The sequence below is a fragment of the Arachis stenosperma genome, chromosome 4 (assembly GCF_014773155.1).
Source record: "Arachis stenosperma cultivar V10309 chromosome 4, arast.V10309.gnm1.PFL2, whole genome shotgun sequence".
Classification (NCBI taxonomy): Eukaryota; Viridiplantae; Streptophyta; class Magnoliopsida; order Fabales; family Fabaceae; genus Arachis; species Arachis stenosperma.
This window is the reverse complement of record NC_080380.1, coordinates 144777378-144800560: the sequence shown is the minus strand read 5'-3', so window position 1 is coordinate 144800560 and position 23183 is coordinate 144777378. Positions and strand designations below refer to the sequence as shown.

The 23183-nt window shown below is 34.2% G+C and overlaps 1 protein-coding gene and 1 non-coding gene across 2 annotated transcripts; both read left to right on the top strand.

Annotated features, from left to right (window-relative positions):
• Positions 1 to 413: 413 nt before the first annotated feature.
• Positions 414 to 521, top strand: LOC130977465 (small nucleolar RNA R71). The gene has a single exon (XR_009085154.1). It is a non-coding gene; the product is annotated as a small nucleolar RNA R71 (small nucleolar RNA).
• Positions 522 to 5063: 4542 nt separating this feature from the next.
• LOC130975828 (uncharacterized) lies at positions 5064 to 6245 on the top strand. Its single transcript, XM_057900559.1, has one exon. The coding sequence runs from the start codon at positions 5064 to 5066 to the stop codon at positions 6243 to 6245; it is 1182 nt and encodes a 393-aa protein (XP_057756542.1).
• The last annotated feature ends 16938 nt before the right edge of the window (positions 6246 to 23183 follow it).

Here is a 23183-nt window from a genome sequence, read left to right as displayed (position 1 = left end):
TTATAGGTGTTTCCATAGGATTCTCCTAGGTAATTCACCTCTTCCATTGAAGGGTTCTCAGGATCATAAGCTTCTTCTTCAGATGAAGCATCCTTAGTACTGCTTGGTGCATTTTGCATTCTAGACAGACTTTAAGAAATCAAACTGACTTGTTGAGTCAATATCTTATTCTGAGCCAAAATGGCATTCAGAGCATCAATCTCAAGAACTCCTTTCTTCTGACTTGTCCCATTGTTCACAGGATTCCTTTCAGAGGTGTACATGAATTGGTTATTTACAACCATTTCAATGAGTTCTTGAGCTTCTGTAGGCGTCTTCTTCAGATGAAGAGATCCTCCAGCAGAGCTATCCAAAGACATCTTGGATAGTTCAGAGAGACCATCATAGAAAATACCTATGATGCTCCATTCAGAAAGCATGTCAGAAGGACACTTTCTGATTAATTGTTTGTATCTTTCCCAAGCTTCATAGAGGGATTCTCCATCCTTCTGTCTGAAGGTTTGGACTTCCACTCTAAGCTTACTCAATTTTTTTTTTGAGGTGGAAAGAACTTTGCCAAGAAGGCATTGACTAGCTTTTCCCAAGAGTCCAGGCTTTCTTTAGGTTGTGAGTCCAACCATGTCCTAGCTCTGTCTCTTACAGCAAAAGGGAATAGCATCAGTCTGTAGACCTCAGGGTCAACCCCATTAGTCTTGACTGTGTCACAGATTTGCAAGAATTCAGCTAAGAACTGATGAGGATCTTCCAATGGAAGTCCATGGAACTTGCAATTCTGTTGCATTAGAGAAACTAATTGAGGCTTAAGCTCAAAGTTGTTTGCTCCAATGGCAGGGATAGAGATGCTTCTCCCATAGAAGTCGGGAGTAGGTGCAGTAAAGTCACCCAGCACCTTTCTTGCATTGTTGGCATTGTTGTTGTTTTCGGCTGCCATGTCTTCTTCTTCTTTGAAGAATTCGGTTAGGTCCTTTACAGAGAGTTGTGCCTTAGCTTCTCTTAGCTTTCGCTTCAAGGTCCTTTCAGGTTCAGGGTCAGCTTCAACAAGAATGCCTTTATCTTTGTTCCTGCTCATATGAAAGAGAAGAGAACAAGAAAATATGGAATCCTCTATGTCACAGTATAGAGATTCCTTGAGGTGTCAGAGGAAAAGAAAAGTAGAAAACAGAAGTAGAAAATTCGAACTTATCAAAGAAGATGGAGTTCGAATTTTGCATTAAGGAATAGAGTTAGTTCATAAATAGAAGGATGTGAGAAGAAGGGAAGTAATTTTCGAAAATTAAGTAAAAGATTTTGAAAACATTTTGAAAAACACTAATTGATTTTCGAAAACAAAAGTGGGAAAGAAGTAAAGTGATTTTTAAAAAAGATTTTGAAATTAGAAATTAAAAAGATTTGATTGAAAACTATTTTGAAAAAGATGTGGTTGAGAAGATATGATTGGTTTTTAAAAGATGTGATTAAAAAGATATGATTGAAAAGTTATGGTTTTAAAAAGATGTGATTGAGAAGATATGATTTGAAAACAATTTTAAAAAGATTTGATTTTAAAAATTAATGACTTGCCTAACAAGAAAAGATATGATTCAAACATTAAACCTTTCTCAACAGAAAAGGCAACATATTTGAGATGTTCAATCAAATCATTAATTGTTAGTAAGTATCTTTGAAAAAGGAAAGAAATTGATTTTGAAAACATTTGATTGAAAAGATTTGATTTGAAAAAGATTTGATTTTGAAAAACTTTGAAAACTTGAAAAAAAATTGATTTTGAAAACAAAATCTTCCCTCTTGTGCCATCCTGGCGTTAAACGCCCGGAATGGTGCACATTCTGGCGTTTAACGCCCAAACTTCTACCCTTTTGGGCGTTAAACGCCCAGCCAGGCACTCTGGCTGACGTTTAAACGCCAGTCTGCCTTCTTCACTGGGCGTTTTGAACGCCCAGCTTTTTCTGTATAATTCCTCTGCAGTATGTTCTGAATCTTCAATTCTCTGTATTATTGACTTGAAAAGACACAAATTAAAAATATTTTTTGGATTTTTAATAATGAGGAATAATCAAAATGCAACTAAAATCAAATAACAATGCATGCAAGATGTAGTGACTTTCAGTTTTAAAAATAGAAATATAAATAAGTTATAATTTATTTCATAAATTAGAATTTTCTATTTTTAGAAATTATTTTATTATCAGTAATTGAACTAATTTTATAATTATTTCAATCAATTTATATATATATTTTATGATAAAATATTTTACATAATTAAAATTATAATTCTAGTCATTTATAAGAAATGAAACTTATATGTATATCTTAATTTGAGTAATTGATATTTTAATTTAGAAATAGAGTTTAGTTAATAATATTATTATCAAGTTCGATATCTGCCAATATAAGTAAATATCGGTATTTTTGTTGTGCTTAGTTTTGCTAATACTTCATCAAATATCTTTCACCTTTAAATTATTAATATCATTTAGATTAGTAACTCATATATTATTAACTCTATATATATAAAATTATTATTATAATTATATTAGCATTATCATTATTATTATTATTATTATTATTATTATTATTATTATTATTATTATTATTATTATTATTATTATCTTTATTATTATTACGTTAGTAATATTATAACTATTTGATTTGCCTACTATTGATTATCTAGTCTATGCTTTCATTTATATATATATATATGATTATTACTATCCACTAAAGACTATGCATATAATGTACTTCAATCATTATATATATATTTACTAAGGTTTATCATTATCCTTATGTATATATAATAAAGAAAGCCTAAGGCGGCTTGCTTTCTTAAATCATATATATATATATATATGAATACCGTAAGGAAAAAAAAAAGGAGAGAGAGAGAATAGCGTAACGAAGAAAAAAAAAAAAAAGGAAAGAACGTAAATTCCTTCGAACTTCCGGCTTCGATTTCTTGCAATCCGTAACTCCAATCAAAAATCTAATCCGGTAAGAGTATTCGTAACCTCTTCTTCTACACGTTGGCACCATTTTTGATTAGTGGAAGTTGACAGTGACATAGTTCATCTTTTCTTTGGGTTTGGCCAACGGGAATTTTAGGAGGCATAGACGATTCTGGACATTTTCTTCTTCGATAGCTCAGTCAAAAAGCTTCTCCGAAGCTTTGAATATTTTGATTCCGTACGAAGGTATGGTTTTGGTTTCTCGTAGTTAATATTTAATGTCACGTGAAAACTTAGGCTAGAAGACCTTAAGATAGGAATGAACTGAGTGAATAATTGATGGTTTGTGTATATGGTATAAAATGTGAGGTTTAGCTGTTGTCAATAATTTGCTGTTGAAGTTAGTCGGTTTGGAAAAAGATTTAATATTGGTATTTGTTTGATTATGAAATAATTTGTTACTGGAAATGATTTGAAGGATTGAGAGGCGTTTGATTTGATAGTTGGGACCCTTGAAGGGTGGCAGAAATTCGAGCCTTAGAGGAGATACTGCCAAAATTTCTTTAAGAATTGGAGTTCGATTTGAGGTGGTATTTTAAAAAGAAAGAGATTATTATGTGGCTTGTGTAATTGAGACTATTTATTGACCCTCTGTCGCAAGATGTGACCGGGCACTTTAACACCCCGGATTCCCCCATGGGCATGCATGTAAATATGAATATTGAATATTATTGAGCTTGGAGTTTAACTCCATGGAATACTATGTTATTGAGCTTGGAGTGTGACTCCATGGAATATTATATTTGAGCTTGGAGTTTGACTCCATGGAATATTATTGAGCTTGGGGATGCGCGCACAGAGGGACTGTCCAATGGTTAACTACCAGGACTTGTCGGGTTGGCTGTATAACCGACAGATGAGACTCATCAGCCATAGGACAGGCATACATCATATGCATTTGTTTGTTTGCTTGAGTGTGCATTGTTTTGGTTTGCTTAACTGTTTAATTCTGCTTATCCGCTACTTGCTCTACTTGCTGTAAATGCTTCTCTACCTGTGCTTTTCTTGCTTGAACTATATGTGTATGTTTTCTGAGAAATCCTTCTTGGCGAAGGTGTGAGGAGAGAGGATTGTTCCACCAATGATTCGGAGGATTAGAGGAGACAGAACGTGAATTATTAGGTTAAAGTTAGATTCAGAATTAGAATACCTTAGACACTTACCTAATTTCCGGTTTAGTTGAATTCTTAAGCTGAAATCTGAGTGTCGAAGTTCTAGGAATGCCTCTGGCTTTCCCGAGACCTTTTATATTAACTATGCGGGCACCTTTACCATACTGAGAACCTCCGGTTCTCATCCCATACTATGTTGTTGTTTTTCAGATGCAGGTCGAGAGACACCTCGTTGAGCATTTGGGTATCCTCCTTACGAGCGAAGAACTGTCTTTTGGACTGTCATATTTTGTTTTAGGCTATGTATATATGTTTATAGAATCTCCGCATGTATATTTTGTGTTTTGTCCCTCCTAGAGGTCGACTTGGAGATACAGGGGTTTATTTTGTGGTTTGACTTTTATTTTGGGTTGTATATAAACATAATTATATACTCTGGTCGGCCTTAGCTTCGCAGGTCGAGTCTGGAGCTTGCTACCTGAGTGTTGGAACTCTGATATGTATATATATGTGTTCAGTTATCTTTCGATTTTACCTGTCCATTTTACGAATATCCATGCGAGTGTGTCACGATTTTCTGTTTATCGATTTTCTTTAGCTTGTTCTTCAAGGCTCCTAGATATGACTTCATTCGACTATATCTATGTACATATCATTTTCTTTTAGAAGTCGTAATACCATGCCACCTCTACTTTACGACTTAAGCGTAAGGCCCTGTGTGGTAGGGTGTTACATTATGGTATCAGAGCAGTTTGTTCCTGTAGAGCCTGAGGGATGGACTGATTATGCTTCTGGGCATACTCTGGGTGTGTGTATGTGCTATTAGGATATCTGATTGATATATGTGGCATAAACGTTCATGAGCATGCATTTGGAACTTGAGGCATTAGACTTGCGATATTGAGACTAATCAACTTAATATCACTTGTTTGGTGTGTGAAGGGACCAGATGTCGACTCATGGACGCGGTCGCGGGCGAGGTAGAGGTAGGATAGGCACCGTTACTCCTGGCCCGGCAGGAAATGATCCAGTAGACTTCATGGCTGCCCTGGGAAATATGGCTGCGGCTATGCAGGCGACAGCCGAGGCACTGGGTAATCAGATAAACCAGGATAATCACAGAAACAATAATGATGAGGACGGTCCCATGACACTTGCTACATTTCTGAAAGTTCACCCTCCGACCTTCAGGGGAACCTCAAATCCCACTGATGCAGACAATTGGATTCAGGCTATGGAACGGGCACTGCAGGCTCAGCAGGTTCCTGAGGAGCAATGGGTTGAGTTTGGAACTTATCAGTTGCAGGGTGAGGCTCAGTATTGGTGGCAGGGGACACGACGTATCCTGCAGCCAGATGGCACTGTGGTTCCTTGGGAGGTTTTCCGAACAGAGTTCTATAAGAAATACTTTCCTAATTCAGTCAGAAATGCCAAGGAACTTGAACTGATGCAGTTAAAGCAGGGACAAATGACTGTTACTGAGTATACTAGTAGGTTTGAGGAGTTATGTCGCTTTTCTCGTATCTGTCAAGGTGCGCCTGAAGATTTTGCTGAGTGGAAATGTATTAAGTATGAAGGAGGTCTTCGAAGTGATATTCTGAGCTTCGTTGCACCAATGGAGATCAGAGTGTTTTCGGAACTGGTAAACAAAAGTAGAGTTGCTGAGGATTGTCTGAGAAAGGCGACAACAGATAAGAGTGATCAGCGAATTTTTGTTAGGAGAGATCAGGGAAGGAACTTCGCCCCTAGAGGACAAGATTTTAAGCGAGGCGGTTACACCCCACAACCATATTTGGGCCAGAATAACTTCCAGAGATTCAGTAATAATAACAGCCAGGGAAGAGGCAAAGGAAAGCAAGCTCAGACCCCATCGAATGATTTAACTTGTAGGAGGTGTGGAAAGTACCACCCGAATACTCCGTGCAGGGCTGGTTTAGGTGTATGCTTTTACTGTGGTGAAGCTGGGCATTTGTCTTGGAATTGTCCAGAAAAGAAGAAGAATCAAGAAGCTGGAAAGGCACAACATCAGGGACGCATGTTCACTATGACAGCGGATGGTGCTGGAAGCGCAGATACTTCGATTAGAGGTAATCACGAACCGATAATCGAAATTTCCGACCGCCTTGCATAGTAAATAACACGTAGCATTCATTGTAGTACATTACCGAGTTGTGAGCCTTGTGATTTTCAACTGAGCGATCGACTAAAGACCTCCGAATGGTGAGACAAAACGATAGTGGTCAGCCTAGAAAAGTGACTAAATTCTTGGAGGATAATAATAAGAGTGGCGCAGCAGTAGTGCGTCAAACTATTATGAATATACAACTTAAGTTATACATATGGGACCGGAAATGTTGAGAGCTGTGCGGGACAATTACCTGAAACCCAGAGATGGTAAGTTATGAGGAAGAGACATGACATAGATTGAACCCATAATTGATAATCTGTTAGGTGTCAAGAGAAAGAGTAAGTTGTGATAAATTCAGTGTCAGAGGCTGAACCAGTTTCGATTGTATTACGTAAGGTGACACCAATAGAATTGGCAAAACTTAAGAGCTAGATGAAGCGAGTATTAGAAGCGATAAACCCGTCGTTCTAATACCAACCTGCCTTATAACCTTTCTGCATCGAGTCTATCTTGTATCTTCCGCTTTGCGTAGACTTTTAAGCCATAAGAATATCCTGAATTTGCAAACTAAACATGTCAAATCTTTCTATTTTTCTTTGACATGTTTAAAAAGGGGAGTTAGTATGAATCTCTTCCATCTTATATCAATTTTCGAGGGCGAAAATTTTTGTAAGGAGGGTAGAATGTAGTGACTTTCAGTTTTAAAAATAGAAATATAAATAAGTTATAATTTATTTCATAAATTAGAATTTTCTATTTTTAGAAATTATTTTATTATCAGTAATTGAACTAATTTTATAATTATTTGAATTCAATCAAATTCATATTATATATATTTTATGATAAAATATTTTACATAATTAAAATTATAATTCTAGTCATTTATAAGAAATGAAACTTATATGTATATCTTAATTTGAGTAATTGATATTTTAATTTAGAAATAGAGTTTAGTTAATAATATTATTATCAAGTTCGATATCTGCCAATATAAGTAAATATCGGTATTTTTGTTGTGCTTAGTTTTACTAATACTTCATCAAATATCTTTCACCTTTAAATTATTAATATCATTTAGATTAGTAACTCATATATTATTAACTCTATATATATAAAATTATTATTATAATTATATTAGCATTATCATTATTATTATTATTATTATTATTATTATTATTATTATTATTATTATTATTATCTTTATTATTATTACGTTAGTAATATTATAACTATTTGATTTGCCTACTATTGATTATCTAGTCTATGCTTTCATTTATATATATATATATATATATATATATATATATGATTATTACTATCCACTAAAGACTATGCATATAATGTACTTCAATCATTATATATATATTTACTAAGGTTTATCATTATCCTTATGTATATATAATAAAGAAAGCCTAAGGCGGCTTGCTTTCTTAAATCATATATATATATATATATATATATATATGAATACCGTAAGGAAAAAAAAAAAGGAGAGAGAGAGAATAGCGTAACGAAGAAAAAAAAAAAAGGAAAGAACGTAAATTCCTTCGAATTTCCGGCTTCGATTTCTTGCAATCCGTAACTCCAATCAAAAATCTAATCCGGTAAGAGTATTCGTAACCTCTTCTTCTACACGTTGGCACCATTTTTGATTAGTGGAAGTTGACAGTGACATAGCTCATCTTTTCTTTGGGTTTGGCCAACGGGAATTTTAGGAGGCATAGACGATTCTGGACATTTTCTTCTTCGATAGCTCAGTCAAAAAGCTTCTCCGAAGCTTTGAATATTTTGATTCCGTACGAAGGTATGGTTTTGGTTTCTCGTAGTTAATATTTAATGTCACGTGAAAACTTAGGCTAGAAGACCTTAAGATAGGAATGAACTGAGTGAATAATTGATGGTTTGTGTATATGGTATAAAATGTGAGGTTTAGCTGTTGTCAATAATTTGCTGTTGAAGTTAGTCGGTTTGGAAAAAGATTTAATATTGGTATTTGTTTGATTATGAAATAATTTGTTACTGGAAATGATTTGAAGGATTGAGAGGCGTTTGATTTGATAGTTGGGACCCTTGAAGGGTGGCAGAAATTCGAGCCTTAGAGGAGATACTGCCAAAATTTCTTTAAGAATTGGAGTTCGATTTGAGGTGGTATTTTAAAAAGAAAGAGATTATTATGTGGCTTGTGTAATTGAGACTATTTATTGACCCTCTGTCGCAAGATGTGACCGGGCACTTTAACACCCCGGATTCCCCCATGGGCATGCATGTAAATATGAATATTGAATATTATTGAGCTTGGAGTTTAACTCCATGGAATACTATGTTATTGAGCTTGGAGTGTGACTCCATGGAATATTATATTTGAGCTTGGAGTTTGACTCCATGGAATATTATTGAGCTTGGGGATGCGCGCACAGAGGGACTGTCCAATGGTTAACTACCAGGACTTGTCGGGTTGGCTGTATAACCGACAGATGAGACTCATCAGCCATAGGACAGGCATACATCATATGCATTTGTTTGTTTGCTTGAGTGTGCATTGTTTTGGTTTGCTTAACTGTTTAATTCTGCTTATCCGCTACTTGCTCTACTTGCTGTAAATGCTTCTCTACCTGTGCTTTTCTTGCTTGAACTATATGTGTATGTTTTCTGAGAAATCCTTCTTGGCGAAGGTGTGAGGAGAGAGGATTGTTCCACCAATGATTCGGAGGATTAGAGGAGACAGAACGTGAATTATTAGGTTAAAGTTAGATTCAGAATTAGAATACCTTAGACAACTTACCTAATTTCCGGTTTAGTTGAATTCTTAAGCTGAAATCTGAGTGTCGAAGTTCTAGGAATGCCTCTGGCTTTCCCGAGACCTTTTATATTAACTATGCGGGCACCTTTACCATACTGAGAACCTCCGGTTCTCATCCCATACTATGTTGTTGTTTTTCAGATGCAGGTCGAGAGACACCTCGTTGAGCATTTGGGTATCCTCCTTACGAGCGAAGAACTGTCTTTTGGACTGTCATATTTTGTTTTAGGCTATGTATATATGTTTATAGAATCTCCGCATGTATATTTTGTGTTTTGTCCCTCCTAGAGGTCGACTTGGAGATACAGGGGTTTATTTTGTGGTTTGACTTTTATTTTGGGTTGTATATAAACATAATTATATACTCTGGTCGGCCTTAGCTTCGCAGGTCGAGTCTGGAGCTTGCTACCTGAGTGTTGGAACTCTGATATGTATATATATGTGTTCAGTTATCTTTCGATTTTACCTGTCTATTTTACGAATATCCATGCGAGTGTGTCACGATTTTCTGTTTATCGATTTTCTTTAGCTTGTTCTTCAAGGCTCCTAGATATGACTTCATTCGACTATATCTATGTACATATCATTTTCTTTTAGAAGTCGTAATACCATGCCACCTCTACTTTACGACTTAAGCGTAAGGCCCTGTGTGGTAGGGTGTTACACAAGACACCAAACTTAGCAGTTTGTATACTATTGACACTAACAAAATGAGAATGCACATAAGAAATAACAAAACACTCAAGTCAATAGAATTCAAAGATCAAAACAAGGAAATCATCAAGAACAACTTGAAGATAAATGAAGACACATGCATAAATTTGAAAAATGCAAGAAGAACAGAAACATGCAATTGACACCAAACTTAAAATGAGACACTAGACTTAAACAAGAAATATTTTTTTGTTTTTATGATTTTGTAATTTTTTGGATTTTTCGAAAATTAAGTGGAAGAAGAAAATAAAGGTATCAAAATTCTTAATGAGAATTCCAGGAATCATGCAATGTTAGTCTAAAGCTTTAGTCTAAAGGAATTAGACATAGCTAGCTAAGCTTCAGCAGGACATTGCATTCAAGAGCTAAATTGATGAGGATCAATCAGCTTTGGTGATGATAAGAACATCACCTTGAAACACTAGAATTCATTCTTAAGAACTTTGAAAAAAATACCTAATCTAAGCAACAAGATGAACCGTCAGTTGTCCATACTCGAACAATCCCCGGCAACGGCGCCAAAAACTTGGTGCACGAAATTGTGATCAATACTTTTCACAGCTCAAATAATCCCCGGTAATGAATCCAAAAACTTGGTGTTCAATACCATGGCATAAACACAACTTCGCACAACTAACCAGCAAGTGCACTGGGTCGTCCAAGTAATACCTTACGTGAGTAAGGGTCGATCCCACGGAGATTGTTGGTATGAAGCAAGCTATGGTCACCTTGTAAATCTCAGTCAGGCAGACTCAAATGGGTATAGTGATAAACGAATAAAGCATAGAGATAAAGATAGAGATACTTATGTATATCATTGGTGAGAGCTTCAGATAAGCGTATGAAGATGCCTTCCCTTCCGTCTCTCTGCTTTCCTACAGTCTTCATCCAATCCTTCTTACTCCTTTCCATGGCAAGCTTATGCAAGGGTTTCACCGTTGTCAGTGGCTACCTCCCATCCTCTCAGTGAAAATGTTCCTATGCTCTGTCACAGCATATGGCTAATCAGCTGTCGGTTCTCGGTCAGGCCGGAATAAAATCCATCGATTCTTTTGCGTCTGTCACTAACGCCCCGCCTGCTAGGAGTTTGAAGCACGTCACAGTCATTCAATCATTGAATCCTACTCAGAATACCACAGACAAGGTTAGACCTTCCGGATTCTCTTGAATGCCGCCATCAGTTCTCGCCTATACCACGAAGATTCCGGTTAAAGAATCCAAGAGATATTCACTAGAGCCTCGTATGCTTGTAGAACAAGAGTGGTTGTCAGTCACCTTGTTCATAAGTGAGAATGATAATGAGTGTCACGGATCATCACATTCATCAAGTTGAAGAACAAGTGATATCTTGGACAAAGAACAAGCGGAATTGAATAGAAGAACAATAGTAATTGCATTAATACTCGAGGTACAGCAGAGCTCCACACCTTAATCTCTGGTGTGTAGAAACTCCACCGTTGAAAATACATAAGAACAAAAGTGATCATTGGTTTCGGCCCCAGAGAGGGAACCAGAAGAACCAAGATGAAAATACAATAGTAAAAGGTCCTACTTATAGAAAACTAGTAGCCTAAGGTGTACAAAGATGAGTAAATGACATAAAAATCCACTTCCGGGCCCACTTGGTGTGTGCTTAGGCTGAGCAATGAAGCATTTTCGTGTAGAGACTCTTCTTGGAGTTAAACGCCAGCTTTTATGCCAGTTTGGGCGTTTAACTCCCATTTAGGTGCCAGTTCCGGCGTTTAACGCTGGAATTCCTAAGGGTGACTTTGAACGCCGGTTTGGGCCATCAAATCTTGGGCAAAGTATGAACTATCATATATTGCTGGAAAGCCCAGGATGTCTAATTTCCAACGTCGTTGAGAGCGCGCCAATTGGGCTTCTGTAGCTCCAGAAAATCCACTTCGAGTGCAGGGAGGTCAGAATCCAACAGCATCTGCAGTCCTTTTCAGTCTCTGAATCAGATTTTTGCTCAGATCCCTCAATTTCAGCCAGAAAATACCTGAAATCACAGAAAAACACACAAACTCATAGTAAAGTCCAGAAAAGTGAATTTTAACTAAAAACTAATAGAAATATACTAAAAACTCAACTCAAACTACCAAAAACATACTAAAAACAATGCCAAAAAGCGTATAAATTATCCGCTCATCACTAGTTTTGATGCTATCAGGGTGATTGTGGACCGACTGACGAAGTCAGCTCACTTTTTACCCATTCGTATGACTTACACCCTTGAGGAGCTAGCACGATTATACATAAAGGAGATTGTGAGATTTCATGGTGTACTTGCTACTATAATCTCTGATAGAGATCCTCGTTTCACTTCAAGATTTTGGGGTGCATTTCAGAAAGCTTTTGGAACCCGATTAAGCTTGAGTACGGCTTACCATCCTCAAACAGATGGTCAATCCGAGAGGACGATCCAAACACTAGAGGATATGTTGAGAGCTTGTGTTTTGGACCAACCGGCGAGTTGGGATCGGTATATGCCATTAGTGGAGTTTGCATACAATAATAGTTATCATGCGAGCATCGGAATGGCTCCGTATGAGGCCTTGTATGGGAGGAAATGTCAATCTCCACTATGTTGGTATGAAGCTGGAGAAAAAGGCTTGTTGGACCGGAAATGATAGCTGAGACTACTGATCAAGTCAAGAAAATTCGAGATATGATGCTTATGGCGCAGAGTCGTCAAAAGATTTACGCCGATCAAAGGCGAAGGCCCTTAGAATTTGAGGAAGGAGACCATATTTTCCTTAAGGTTACTCTGACCACGGGAGTAGGTAGGGCGATTAAAACAAAGAAGTTGAATCCTCAATACATTGGTCCATTTCAGATCCTGAAGAGGATTGGACCGGTGGCGTATCGGATGGCTCTACCACCTCATCTTTCGAACCTGCACGACGTGTTTCACGTGTCGCAGCTTTGGAAGTACACTCCTGATGCTAGCCATGTGTTAGAACCTGAGTCGGTTCAGTTAAGGGAAGATTTGATGCTTCCAGTGGCTCCGGTCAGAATTGAGGATACTAGTATCAAACGGTTGCGTGGAAAAGAGGTTTCATTAGTCAAAGTGGCTTGGAGTCGAGGCGGTGTTGAGGAACACACTTGGGAACTTGAGTCAGAGATGCGAATGGATTATCCGCACTTATTCTCAGTTAATTGCATTTGAATTTTGTGGGCAAAATTCTCAATTAGATGGGTAGAATGTAAAACCCGGTTAATTAACGGCTAATTAACTCATAAATGAGAATTTATTCTAGAAAGCCCAAAATGTAATTTTTGTGGCTAAATGTGATAGAGGAGATTGAGACGAGAATTTCGGTACCAATTTTATAAAATTCGAACCAAGATTGGACCGAACGGACCAAACCGGGCCAACCGGACCCAAAGTGGGCCCTTGGCCCAACATAACTAAACCAAAACCCTAGTTTTCAACATTCTCTCTCCTCATTAAACACACTCACACGTTGGAAATGGAGGCCATGGAGGGAAGAATACTCTCTCAAGTTCTTTCTCTCACTTGATCTTCAAACCACCATAACTTTTGATCTAGAACTCCGATTGTCACTCCATTTATGGCCACGCGTTCACCGCAGAGAGCTCTATAAAACCCATACAATCAATCTTTAGGTAAGGTTAATCTTATCTCTTTGGACCTTGGGTGTGGTAAGATTCTTAACCCTAGTGTAATTTGTTGTTCTATGATGTTTGGGTATTGAGATGTTGTGTGTGGGTATGATGATTGTGGCTTAGGTTGTGTATGTGTGAATATTGGAGCTTGATTGGTGATATTGAAAAGCTTGAAAAAGGGTTTGGTAGTGAAAAATCTGTTCTTGGAGGTGTTGAGGCCTTGAGAGCTTGAAGAAAAAGTGGTTTGGAAGTGCTCCGATTGAGCTTGGGAAATCGGCTAAGGTATGGCCTCGGTTTCCCGTATCTAATATGTAATGTGGTAGGAAATACTTAGGTTAGAGGCCCTAAGATAGGCATTGAATTGTTGATGTTGTTGAATGGTTGATATATATGATGTGGTCATATATGTGATGATGATTATTGATGCCTTAATGGTATGTTGTATGAGAAATATGCATGTTGTGATATATGCTTGATGATTGATTATGGTTGAATTGTGGATGGAACCATGTTGATGGTGAGTATGATATTGATTGTGTATAATGATGATTTATTGGAATTGGTGTTGTTGAAAATTGGCATGAGGAAGAGTATATAATATGTCAATGTGTTTGGGTTTGAGTCACTTGGGTGAAGTGGGTTAAAATGATGGGATAGTGATTTTATAAATTGTGGTAATGTGTCAATGTGTGAGTTGAGGAGGCTTGATGTTGAATTTGATATATTTTGATTGATTTCAAAGAAAATGGATGAAATTGGCATGTTTTAATTGATTTTGAAAAGGGTTGAAAATGGCTTGTTTTGAAAATGGCACTTTGTGATTTTTATGAAAAACATAGTTTTTGGGCATACTTTGGTGGGACATAACTTAGACTACGAATCTCCATTTTGTGCCAAATCTGTTTAAAAATGAAATTGGATCCGGGATGTCCATGCCGTTCGAAGAACGGGTGAAAAACGATTTAAAATGAGGAAGTTATGTCCGTTGGAAGATTGGGGGTTGAATCTGTGAATTCTGCAGCTTTTAACTTAGAAAATTTTTAGCAGAATGACCCCCCGCGCGTAGGCGCACTTGGCACGTATGCGCCGTTCTTCTCGAAAATGCCATCCACGCGTGCGCGTGATGTGCGCGAGCGCGCCGATGTGCTGCACCCAGTACCCAGCCATTTTTCAGAGAGTTGTGCCAGAACTATGCCAGTTTTGTGCCTGGGGTCCGATAGCACCCACGCGTACGCGTGGTTGACGCATGCGCGTCGATTGGCTAATTTTCAATCCACGCGTTAGCGTGCATGACGCATACGCGTCGATGAGTTTTGTGGCCATCCACGCGTGCGCGTGGAGTGCGCGTACGCGTGGCCCTGCTTTCATCCCAAAGTTGATTTTTTGAGTTTTAAAAGCCAAATCTCATACTTCTAAGCCTCCGATCTCACCACTTATGTCTTAAATCATTATGATATGTCTAGCTATGAGAAAAAGGGCTAGTGAATGTGATAACTTGCGAGTAAAGCAAGGGAAAAATGAATGATCAATGAGGATCAAAGATGATTATGTGAGATACGGAGGATGGTGGTGGAAGTGCTTGTTATGCCATGGGCCGAAAGGCCGTAATTGTTAATGGAATGGCTGGTTATGGATTTAACCGTGAGCCGAATGGCTGGTTATGGATTTAACCGTGAGCCGAATGGCTGGTTATGGATTTAACCGTGAGCTGGATGGCTGGATTATTGCCGTGTTACAGCGGAACCATGATTATGGCTAAGAATAAATGCATATATGCTGTTAAATGAATTGTGAATGTTGTACTTCCACTGTTGGAGATGAGAGTTTCCCTGGAAGGAAGCAGTGGCTAGCCACCACGTGCTCCAGGTTGAGACTCGAAGCTCTTTTGACCCTATGTCATAAGGGTGGCTGGGCACTGTGAAAGCCCCGGATGAGCTCGCCCCCGTAAATATTCACCAGTGAAGGTGATGGATATAGATCATGATTATGATCAAGTTTATGATGAGTATAACTCGAGTTGGGGATGCGCGACAGAGGGACAGTCCAATGGTTAGCTACCAGGACTTGTCGGGTTGGCTCTATAACCGACAGATGATATCATCAGCTACTAGGGACAGGCATTCATCATATGCATACTATATGAATTGTTTGAGATTGCCTATTTGACTGCATATTACTTGCTAATTGTCTAAATGCCTTAATTGTTCCTATTTGTATATTCCTTGTTTGATATAACTGTGTTTGCTACATTATACTCTTGCTGGTGGTTGGGAGGTGTGAAGGAATTAGAAAGGGAAGTATTAGTTAGACTGAAGAATCTTTAGTCAGTCGCCACATATGGTTTAGCTTGTTTATAAGTTTTGATATTATCTGGAGGAAGTTCTAGGATTGCCTTCGCCTTTCCTCTATTATTATGTATTATATATGTAGAAGATGTTACCATGCTGGGGACCTCTGGTTCTCACCCATGCGGATTTTGTGGTTTTCAGATGCAGGACGTGAGGTTTCTCGCTGAGGCCTGCTGGAGACTTCTGGATTAGCGAAGATCCTTTGTTCTTGGGAACTCTGTTTTAGTTTATATGTTTTGCTTAGATACTTTTATCTCCATTAAATAATACAAACTGTGATGACCCCTCTTATGAGAGATTTTGGAGAATAGGTTTTATGTATTTGTGTCCCTTTGGGTTTCCTTTGGGGTTTTCCTTATTTTATCATATGTATATATTGCTATGCTTGGACCGGTTATCTTCGCAGCCGGATTTTGAGTCTTGATATTCCTGTTTTTGACACTCTTTTGTATATATATAATCTCGCGTTGGTTTATCCTTGTTCGTTACGTTATCGATCGGAGTGTTGCGCTTTTGAGTTGCGATTTTTGTTTACCTCTTTTTCTATAAAGGCTCCTAGTTATAATCAATCATTCATACTACTATACGTATTAAATTTTTATTTTAGAGGTCGTAATACCTTGCCATCTCTGAATTATGACTTAAGCATAAGACTCTGTATGGTAGGGTGTTACAATATCCTTATCATAGAGAATGATTAAAATACTCTTATTATATATATATATATATATATATATATATATATATATATATATTTTTTTTTTAAAAATTCTAAATCCTAATCCTACGATAAAAAAATAAAGGACTAAAATTTAGGATTCTCAAAATTAATATATATAATAGAAGTATTTTAGTCATTTTTTATAATAGGGTATTGTAGTCATTTTCTATAAAAAAAATAATATTAATTTATACCAGTTCAAAATTTGATTTACAATTTTTTCGTTAAATCAATTTGTCTAGCCTAATTTTAACAAAAATAATCGTATTTAATCAATTATATGTGTTAAATTTTAATTGTTAAAAAATATCTTTATAAAAAGACATTTTTGACGTCTTTGTCTAAGTGGCTCCTTTAACATTATTGGTAAGATTGTAATGGATATAATAAATTTCTTTTGCATTTATTTCATTTTGATAAATGTATTCTCACATAGTTATTCTTATTCATGAGCTTGAAAACGTTTTTAATTGATCGTTCCTTATGGTATGACATACTTGAAAATTAAATTTAGTTAAGATGTGTTCTTAAGATACATATTAAAACTATTATAATTAATAGTAATTTTTATTTTTAATAAATCTATAAAATATATATTAGAAACATAAACTTTGTATGTTTTTAATTAAAAAATATTAATATAATAATTTTAACATATCTCTTAACCAGATCCTTAAAAATTTATGTTGGTTTTGCCTTTGCACAAGGTCCTTCTCTTGTGAATAGTTTTCTCCTGTAGCTGTTCAATAATACATTCACACAACTTTGAATTATTTTGTCAACACGATCATGGTGAGTCCGGCCATTGAATATGGAACTTTAATTTGTAAACCATTATTTGAGAAGACAAAGTAATATAAGTGAATATATTAATTAGTACGATGTAAACAGAGGAAATTTTGTTAGACTCTGTCTTGCTTACATAAGACAAAATTAAAGTCAAAACAAAATGGCAGTAGAAAATTTATAGAAGGCAGATTTGTTTATAACAGGCATAAATTTTAGTGACTTAAATCATTGAATAATTTTTTTTAATGTGATATATATGTGGATTTCATAAATCTAATAATTGAATTAATAAAGTTTACCATACTCTAAAAAATTTAATTATTAATAAATATTTAATCTAGTAATTTTATTTATTTATTTTAAAATTATATATACATGAAAATAAAATATTATGATGACATTAAAAATCAATTTTTTTTTGGGGTGGGGGGTAGGGGAAGGGGGCTCGCTATACAGTAAGTTTTTTTTTGTAACGATCCAGTAACATTTTTAATGGGCTAAGATCAACTTCACTGTTGAACCTTAACATAATTTGGGCCCAACATATTTTTGGATTTCCAAAAGCGGAAAAAGTGTGTCTAGCCTCAGATTGTATATAACTATATGTTGAAAATGATTTTAAGAAATTAATAATCTCCTGACCTAAAAAAAAAAATCTCATGAATATATTTACCAATTACCATGGAGTATATATACCATTACCTTATTTGGGTGGCACCGTGGCACAAGGTTGAAAGGGAAATATACCTAATTAACCTGACATATTCATTTGCTTCCCAAACTCTAATATTTACAACCAATCAAATGATGCCAATTGCCAAACTATTACCACTTAGTTATTTCATCGTCCACCTTTCCAACCATATAATCAAATTGTGTACCAAATGCAATAATTAAGCTGGTCCTTCCATTATCTTTTATAGAAATAGAATGCATGTTGAGCCCAAAGAGCATGGGAACTATATATATATGGGACCAGAACAAAAATAGATATGATGTTCACTATCCCAGCTAGCTGTAAAATAGATAAAGATTTTCTTCATTCGAATAAAAATGGATAATTTGAAGAAAGCTTGTGGTGTCTATTTTGCCAAATCAAAGTTGTTTTTAAATTTTATTATAGAAGGATTGTATTTGTATTATCATCAAACCATATAATTTATAAGTCCCAAAAAATCTTCTAAGTGTATCTAAAAAGGATTATATTTGTGAACTCTATATGTGTATGTGAGAACTTTTTATGGCATTAATCCCTCTGTCCTAAGTGCTAACTACTTCTAAGGCCTAAGGCTTATAGGAGAGTTATAACTTTTTTTTCCTCCTCATTTTCTTTTTTTTTTTTCAAAACAAAGAAAAAGGAGAATGAGAGTCTCCAATAAAAAAAAAATAGATAAATAAAAGTATTTATAACTAAGTATTTGGGTTAGTTTTTAAAAAAATATTTATTTTTTATATTTTTTCAAAAGATTTTTTAAATAACTATCTCATATTTAATAGGTTTTTAAAAAGACTTTTCAAATATTAAAAAGTCTTTTATTTTTATCTTTTTAAAATAAGGTATTGTTAATTTAAAAAAATTTAATAAAAAATATTTTTTAAAATGGAATAAAAATATTTTATTTTTGAAAAAAAATTCACTCAAAAAAATCAATCAAAAGTTCCAAACCAATGCTTGAAAATCTATGTTGTTTTCAATATTAACCCAAAATAAAAAGTTTTTAAAATTAATACATATTTTTTTAATAAAAAAAGATAACAATTATAACAAAATAATATATGATATATACAAATAATATAGAATTTGAAAAGAGGAGAAAGAAATGTGCTAAGAGAAGAGGAAGAAAAAAGAAAAGAAAGAAGTAAAGAGAAGAGGAGGAGATATAGAAAGAAGAAGAAAAATATAGAAAAAGAAAAAAATAATAATAGCAATAATAATAGAAGAAGAAGAAAAAAGAAGGAAAAAAACTTAGAATATAAAAAAAAAAATGAGAACTTAGATTGAAATATAATTAAGTTGTGGGCTTAACTGCAATAGTAGTTATTATATCTACTTGAGCAAAAGTTCCTTGTATTAAAGGCAAATGCATGCTAAAGTATTTCAAAAGAAAAAAAATAAGAAATGCAATACTGTTTTTTACATAAGATTGCTACATATTTAAATATTTTTTTCATTCAAGTTTATCTAAGTAACTCTAACACCAATAAAAATCACTCTTATTAAAAAAGTGTGATTACACACGCTTTCTTCTTTTTTTTTCCTACGCTTTTTTTCCTCACAAATATACGCATACGTTCTCTTCTTCTTCTTTCAAATTTACGCATACCTCCTCCTTTTCTCCTCCTTTTCCTCCTCCTTCGCACACACAGATTCTTCTTTTGCTTCTCCTCCTCATTCTTCTTATTTTTCTTCTTCTTCTTCTCTTCTTTATTCGTTATCGTCATCACTAACAATACCAACATTTTTCTAATGAATTATTTTTTCAATAGAATTGAATGGAATGCAATTACTAAATTGAATTGAATTGAATGGAAGCAGGTGTTCTGCATTGAATTGAATTGATAATCTCTAAATTGTAGACACAGGTATTTTGAATTTGATTTTATATAATGGATAATGTTCCGTTCATTTAGTACTATACAATTGTTTCACCTTAATAACGTGTTCGGTTCATTATGCAGAAAACTGTTTTGAATTTGATTTTATATAATGGATAATGTTCCGTTCATTTAGTACTATACAATTGTTTCACTTTAATAACATGTTCAGTTTATTATGAATTGAATTGAATTGAATAGACGCATGTATTCTGAATTGAATTGATAATCTCTAAGAAGAGGAGAAGAAAGAGAAGGAGAAGCATAAGGAAAGAAGAAAAATTTGGAAAAAGAAAAAGAAAGAGGAGGAGAAGAAGAAGGGAAAAAGAAAGAGGAGGAGAAGAAGAAGGGAAAAAGAAAAACCTGCGCGAATTTGGAAGAAGAAGAAGTACGAGAAGGAGGAGAAGGAGAAAGAAATAGAGAAAGAACACGTAATTTAAAAAGTTGTTACAACAATTTGGATAGACTTAGATAAAAATTTTACTTGGATGTAGAATTTTATTTTTTTTATATATATGTTTATATGTTAAATCAAATATTTAAATTTAATATGTGATATTATTTAAATTTTTATTATTATAAATATTATATTATACAAAAAATTAAGTTAATTAAAAAATCTTTTTTTAATTTTGTTTTATAAACAACAGGATTTAACATCTAAAAAATTTTATAAAGAGATAAACGGTAGAAAAAGCAATATGACTATACCAGCCAAATCAATAATATATATACAACATACTAAATATATAGTCAAAATATATCTATTTAACAAAAAATATAATATTCTTAATTTAATGGAGAGTACTTAAATAACAGCCCATAACAGATATAATTATTAAAAAAATTTTACTTAAAATATTATCTGTGTTTTAAAATAAATAAATAAATAAATTTAATATTAATATTTTCTAATATTATTATCTCAATATAATAAAAATAATTCATATCTTTTTTAATAATTTACTCTTTCATATGTTGTAAGAAGGTACATATATAAAGAAAAGTGATTTTGTTAATCTTGTCAGTTTGTGCTTTATCTCATACCATGTTTCTATCTATATACTACAAATTTTATTTTTTCAAATTTTATTAAGTTTAATTCATCTTGAGAAGTTAAACCTTTCTTTCTTGAAAAATTGAACAGTCTATGTAAGGAAGAAGGTCACATATCATTAAATGGGTATTCATATTATAACATTCTTTTTTAGATGTCCATTTAGAATTATGTCTTATTAAAATTTATTAAAGAAAAATTCAATAAAAAAATTATAGTAAAGAAAAAAATATAATATCTTTTGTGATGAAAACTATCTCGATAAAAATTTTGTCAAGAAAAATACAATAGAGACAAAAACCTGATCAAAGAAAAAAAAAGAATACAACCTCTCCCTCTTGTCAACATTATTTAATATCTTGAAATCGGCGCATCCCAATTTGATGTATCAATCTTTCAAAAGAGTATTTTAGAGGTGACTTTGTAAATAAATTTGTCAGATTATCGCTTGAGCAGGTCTATTAGACATCAATGGTTCCTTAATTTTAAAGGTTATGAGTGAAAATTAAAGAATTTGAAAAAAAATATACGTTGTTTTATCACCTTTGATGTATTCGCCTCTAAGTTGAGCAATGCATGCTGTATTATCTTCAAACAGAATAGTTGGAGCTATTTTCCTATCAGTCAATCCACATGATAATAAAATATATTGGATTAAACTCCTAAACCAAAAATACTCGCGACTTGTTTCATGTATCACTAGTATTTCAGCATGAATAGATGATGTTACTGCTATCGTCTATTTTATAGATATCCATGATATAGCTATATCACCATATATGAATAGGTATTCTGTATAAAATTTTTTGTGTGGATCAAACAAGTATCCTGCATTTCCATAGCTAACTAATTGTGACTTGGATTCATATAGATAAAATAGTCCCATATCAATTATTTCATGAAGATATTGAAAGATTTGTTTGATTCCATTCCAATATCTTCTGATTGGAGTGGAACTATACCTTACTAATAAATTCACAGAAAATGATATATCAGCTCGTGTATTATTAACAAGATACATTAGTACTCTAATGACACTGAGATATGATACTTCAGCACCAAGGACATTTTCATTTTTTTTCTTTAGAACGAAATTAATCTTTTTCTACATTCGAAGACCTTACAATCATTAAGGTACTTAATGGATGTAACTTATCCATATAAAATTTCTTCAAAATCTTTTCTGTGTACATTATTTGATGAATAAAGATCTCATTGTGTTTGTATGCTCGATTTGCAGGTCGAGACAAAATTTAGTCTTTCCAAGATCTTTTATCTCAAACTCTTCTTTTAGAGCTTTTATAATTGGAATCTCTTTAGAGATTCCAATGATATTTAAATCATCAACGTACACAACAATTAAATGAATCCAGATGCAAATTTCTTTATAAAAATACATGGGCAGATATCATCATTTTTGAATCTGTTTTTGGCCAGATACTTAGTAAGACGATTATATCACATTCGTCCAGATTGTTTTAGACCGTATAAAGTTCTTTACAATTTGACTGAGCGCAACCCCTGCGAATATTCATTGGATGATTTAGATATTTTTAGTCATTCAGAGATTTTCATATAGATATCATGATCTAATGATTCGTATAAATAGGTTGTCACCACATTCATTAGATGTATATGTAATTTATGGTATGCGGATAAACTAATTAAATAACGCAATGTTATTGCATTTACTACAGGAAAATATGTTTATTCATAATCTATACCAGGCCTTTATGAAAAATTTTGTACCACAAGTCGAGTTTTGTAGCATGCATCTTCATTTTTTCATTTCGTTTTCTCACAAATATCCATCTGTATCTAACAGGTTTTACATGTTTTGGTGTACGGACTATAGATCCAAAAACTTCACGTTTTGCAAGTGAGTCTAACTCAACCTTCATAGTTTCTTCCCATTTTGGCCAATAATTCTTTTGTCGACATTTTTCGACTGTTCTTAGTTCAAGATCTTTATTTTTATGCATGATATGTAATGTCATCTTATATGAAAATATTTCATTGACAATTGTTTTATATCAGTTCCATTTTTCTCCTATAAAGACATAATTTATCGATATCTCATCATTTATAAAAGTTTTAGGTACCTAAACGTCTTCTGCCATCAAAACTATATCATAATTTTGGACAATTGCTGGTGTCCTTTTTATGTCTTTATCTTTTTCAACAGAAGTACCATTTGTCACTGTAATATTAAATGCTTATTTTTTTTCGAAAATTTTTATTTTTGGAACCAATTAATCTACCACGCTTCTAGCGTGTACTTGTT

Excerpts from the sequence above, each read along its gene's own strand:
- LOC130975828 (XM_057900559.1), top strand. The coding sequence starts at position 5,064 with ATGTCGACTCATGGACGCGGTCGCGGGCGAGGTAGAGGTAGGATAGGC.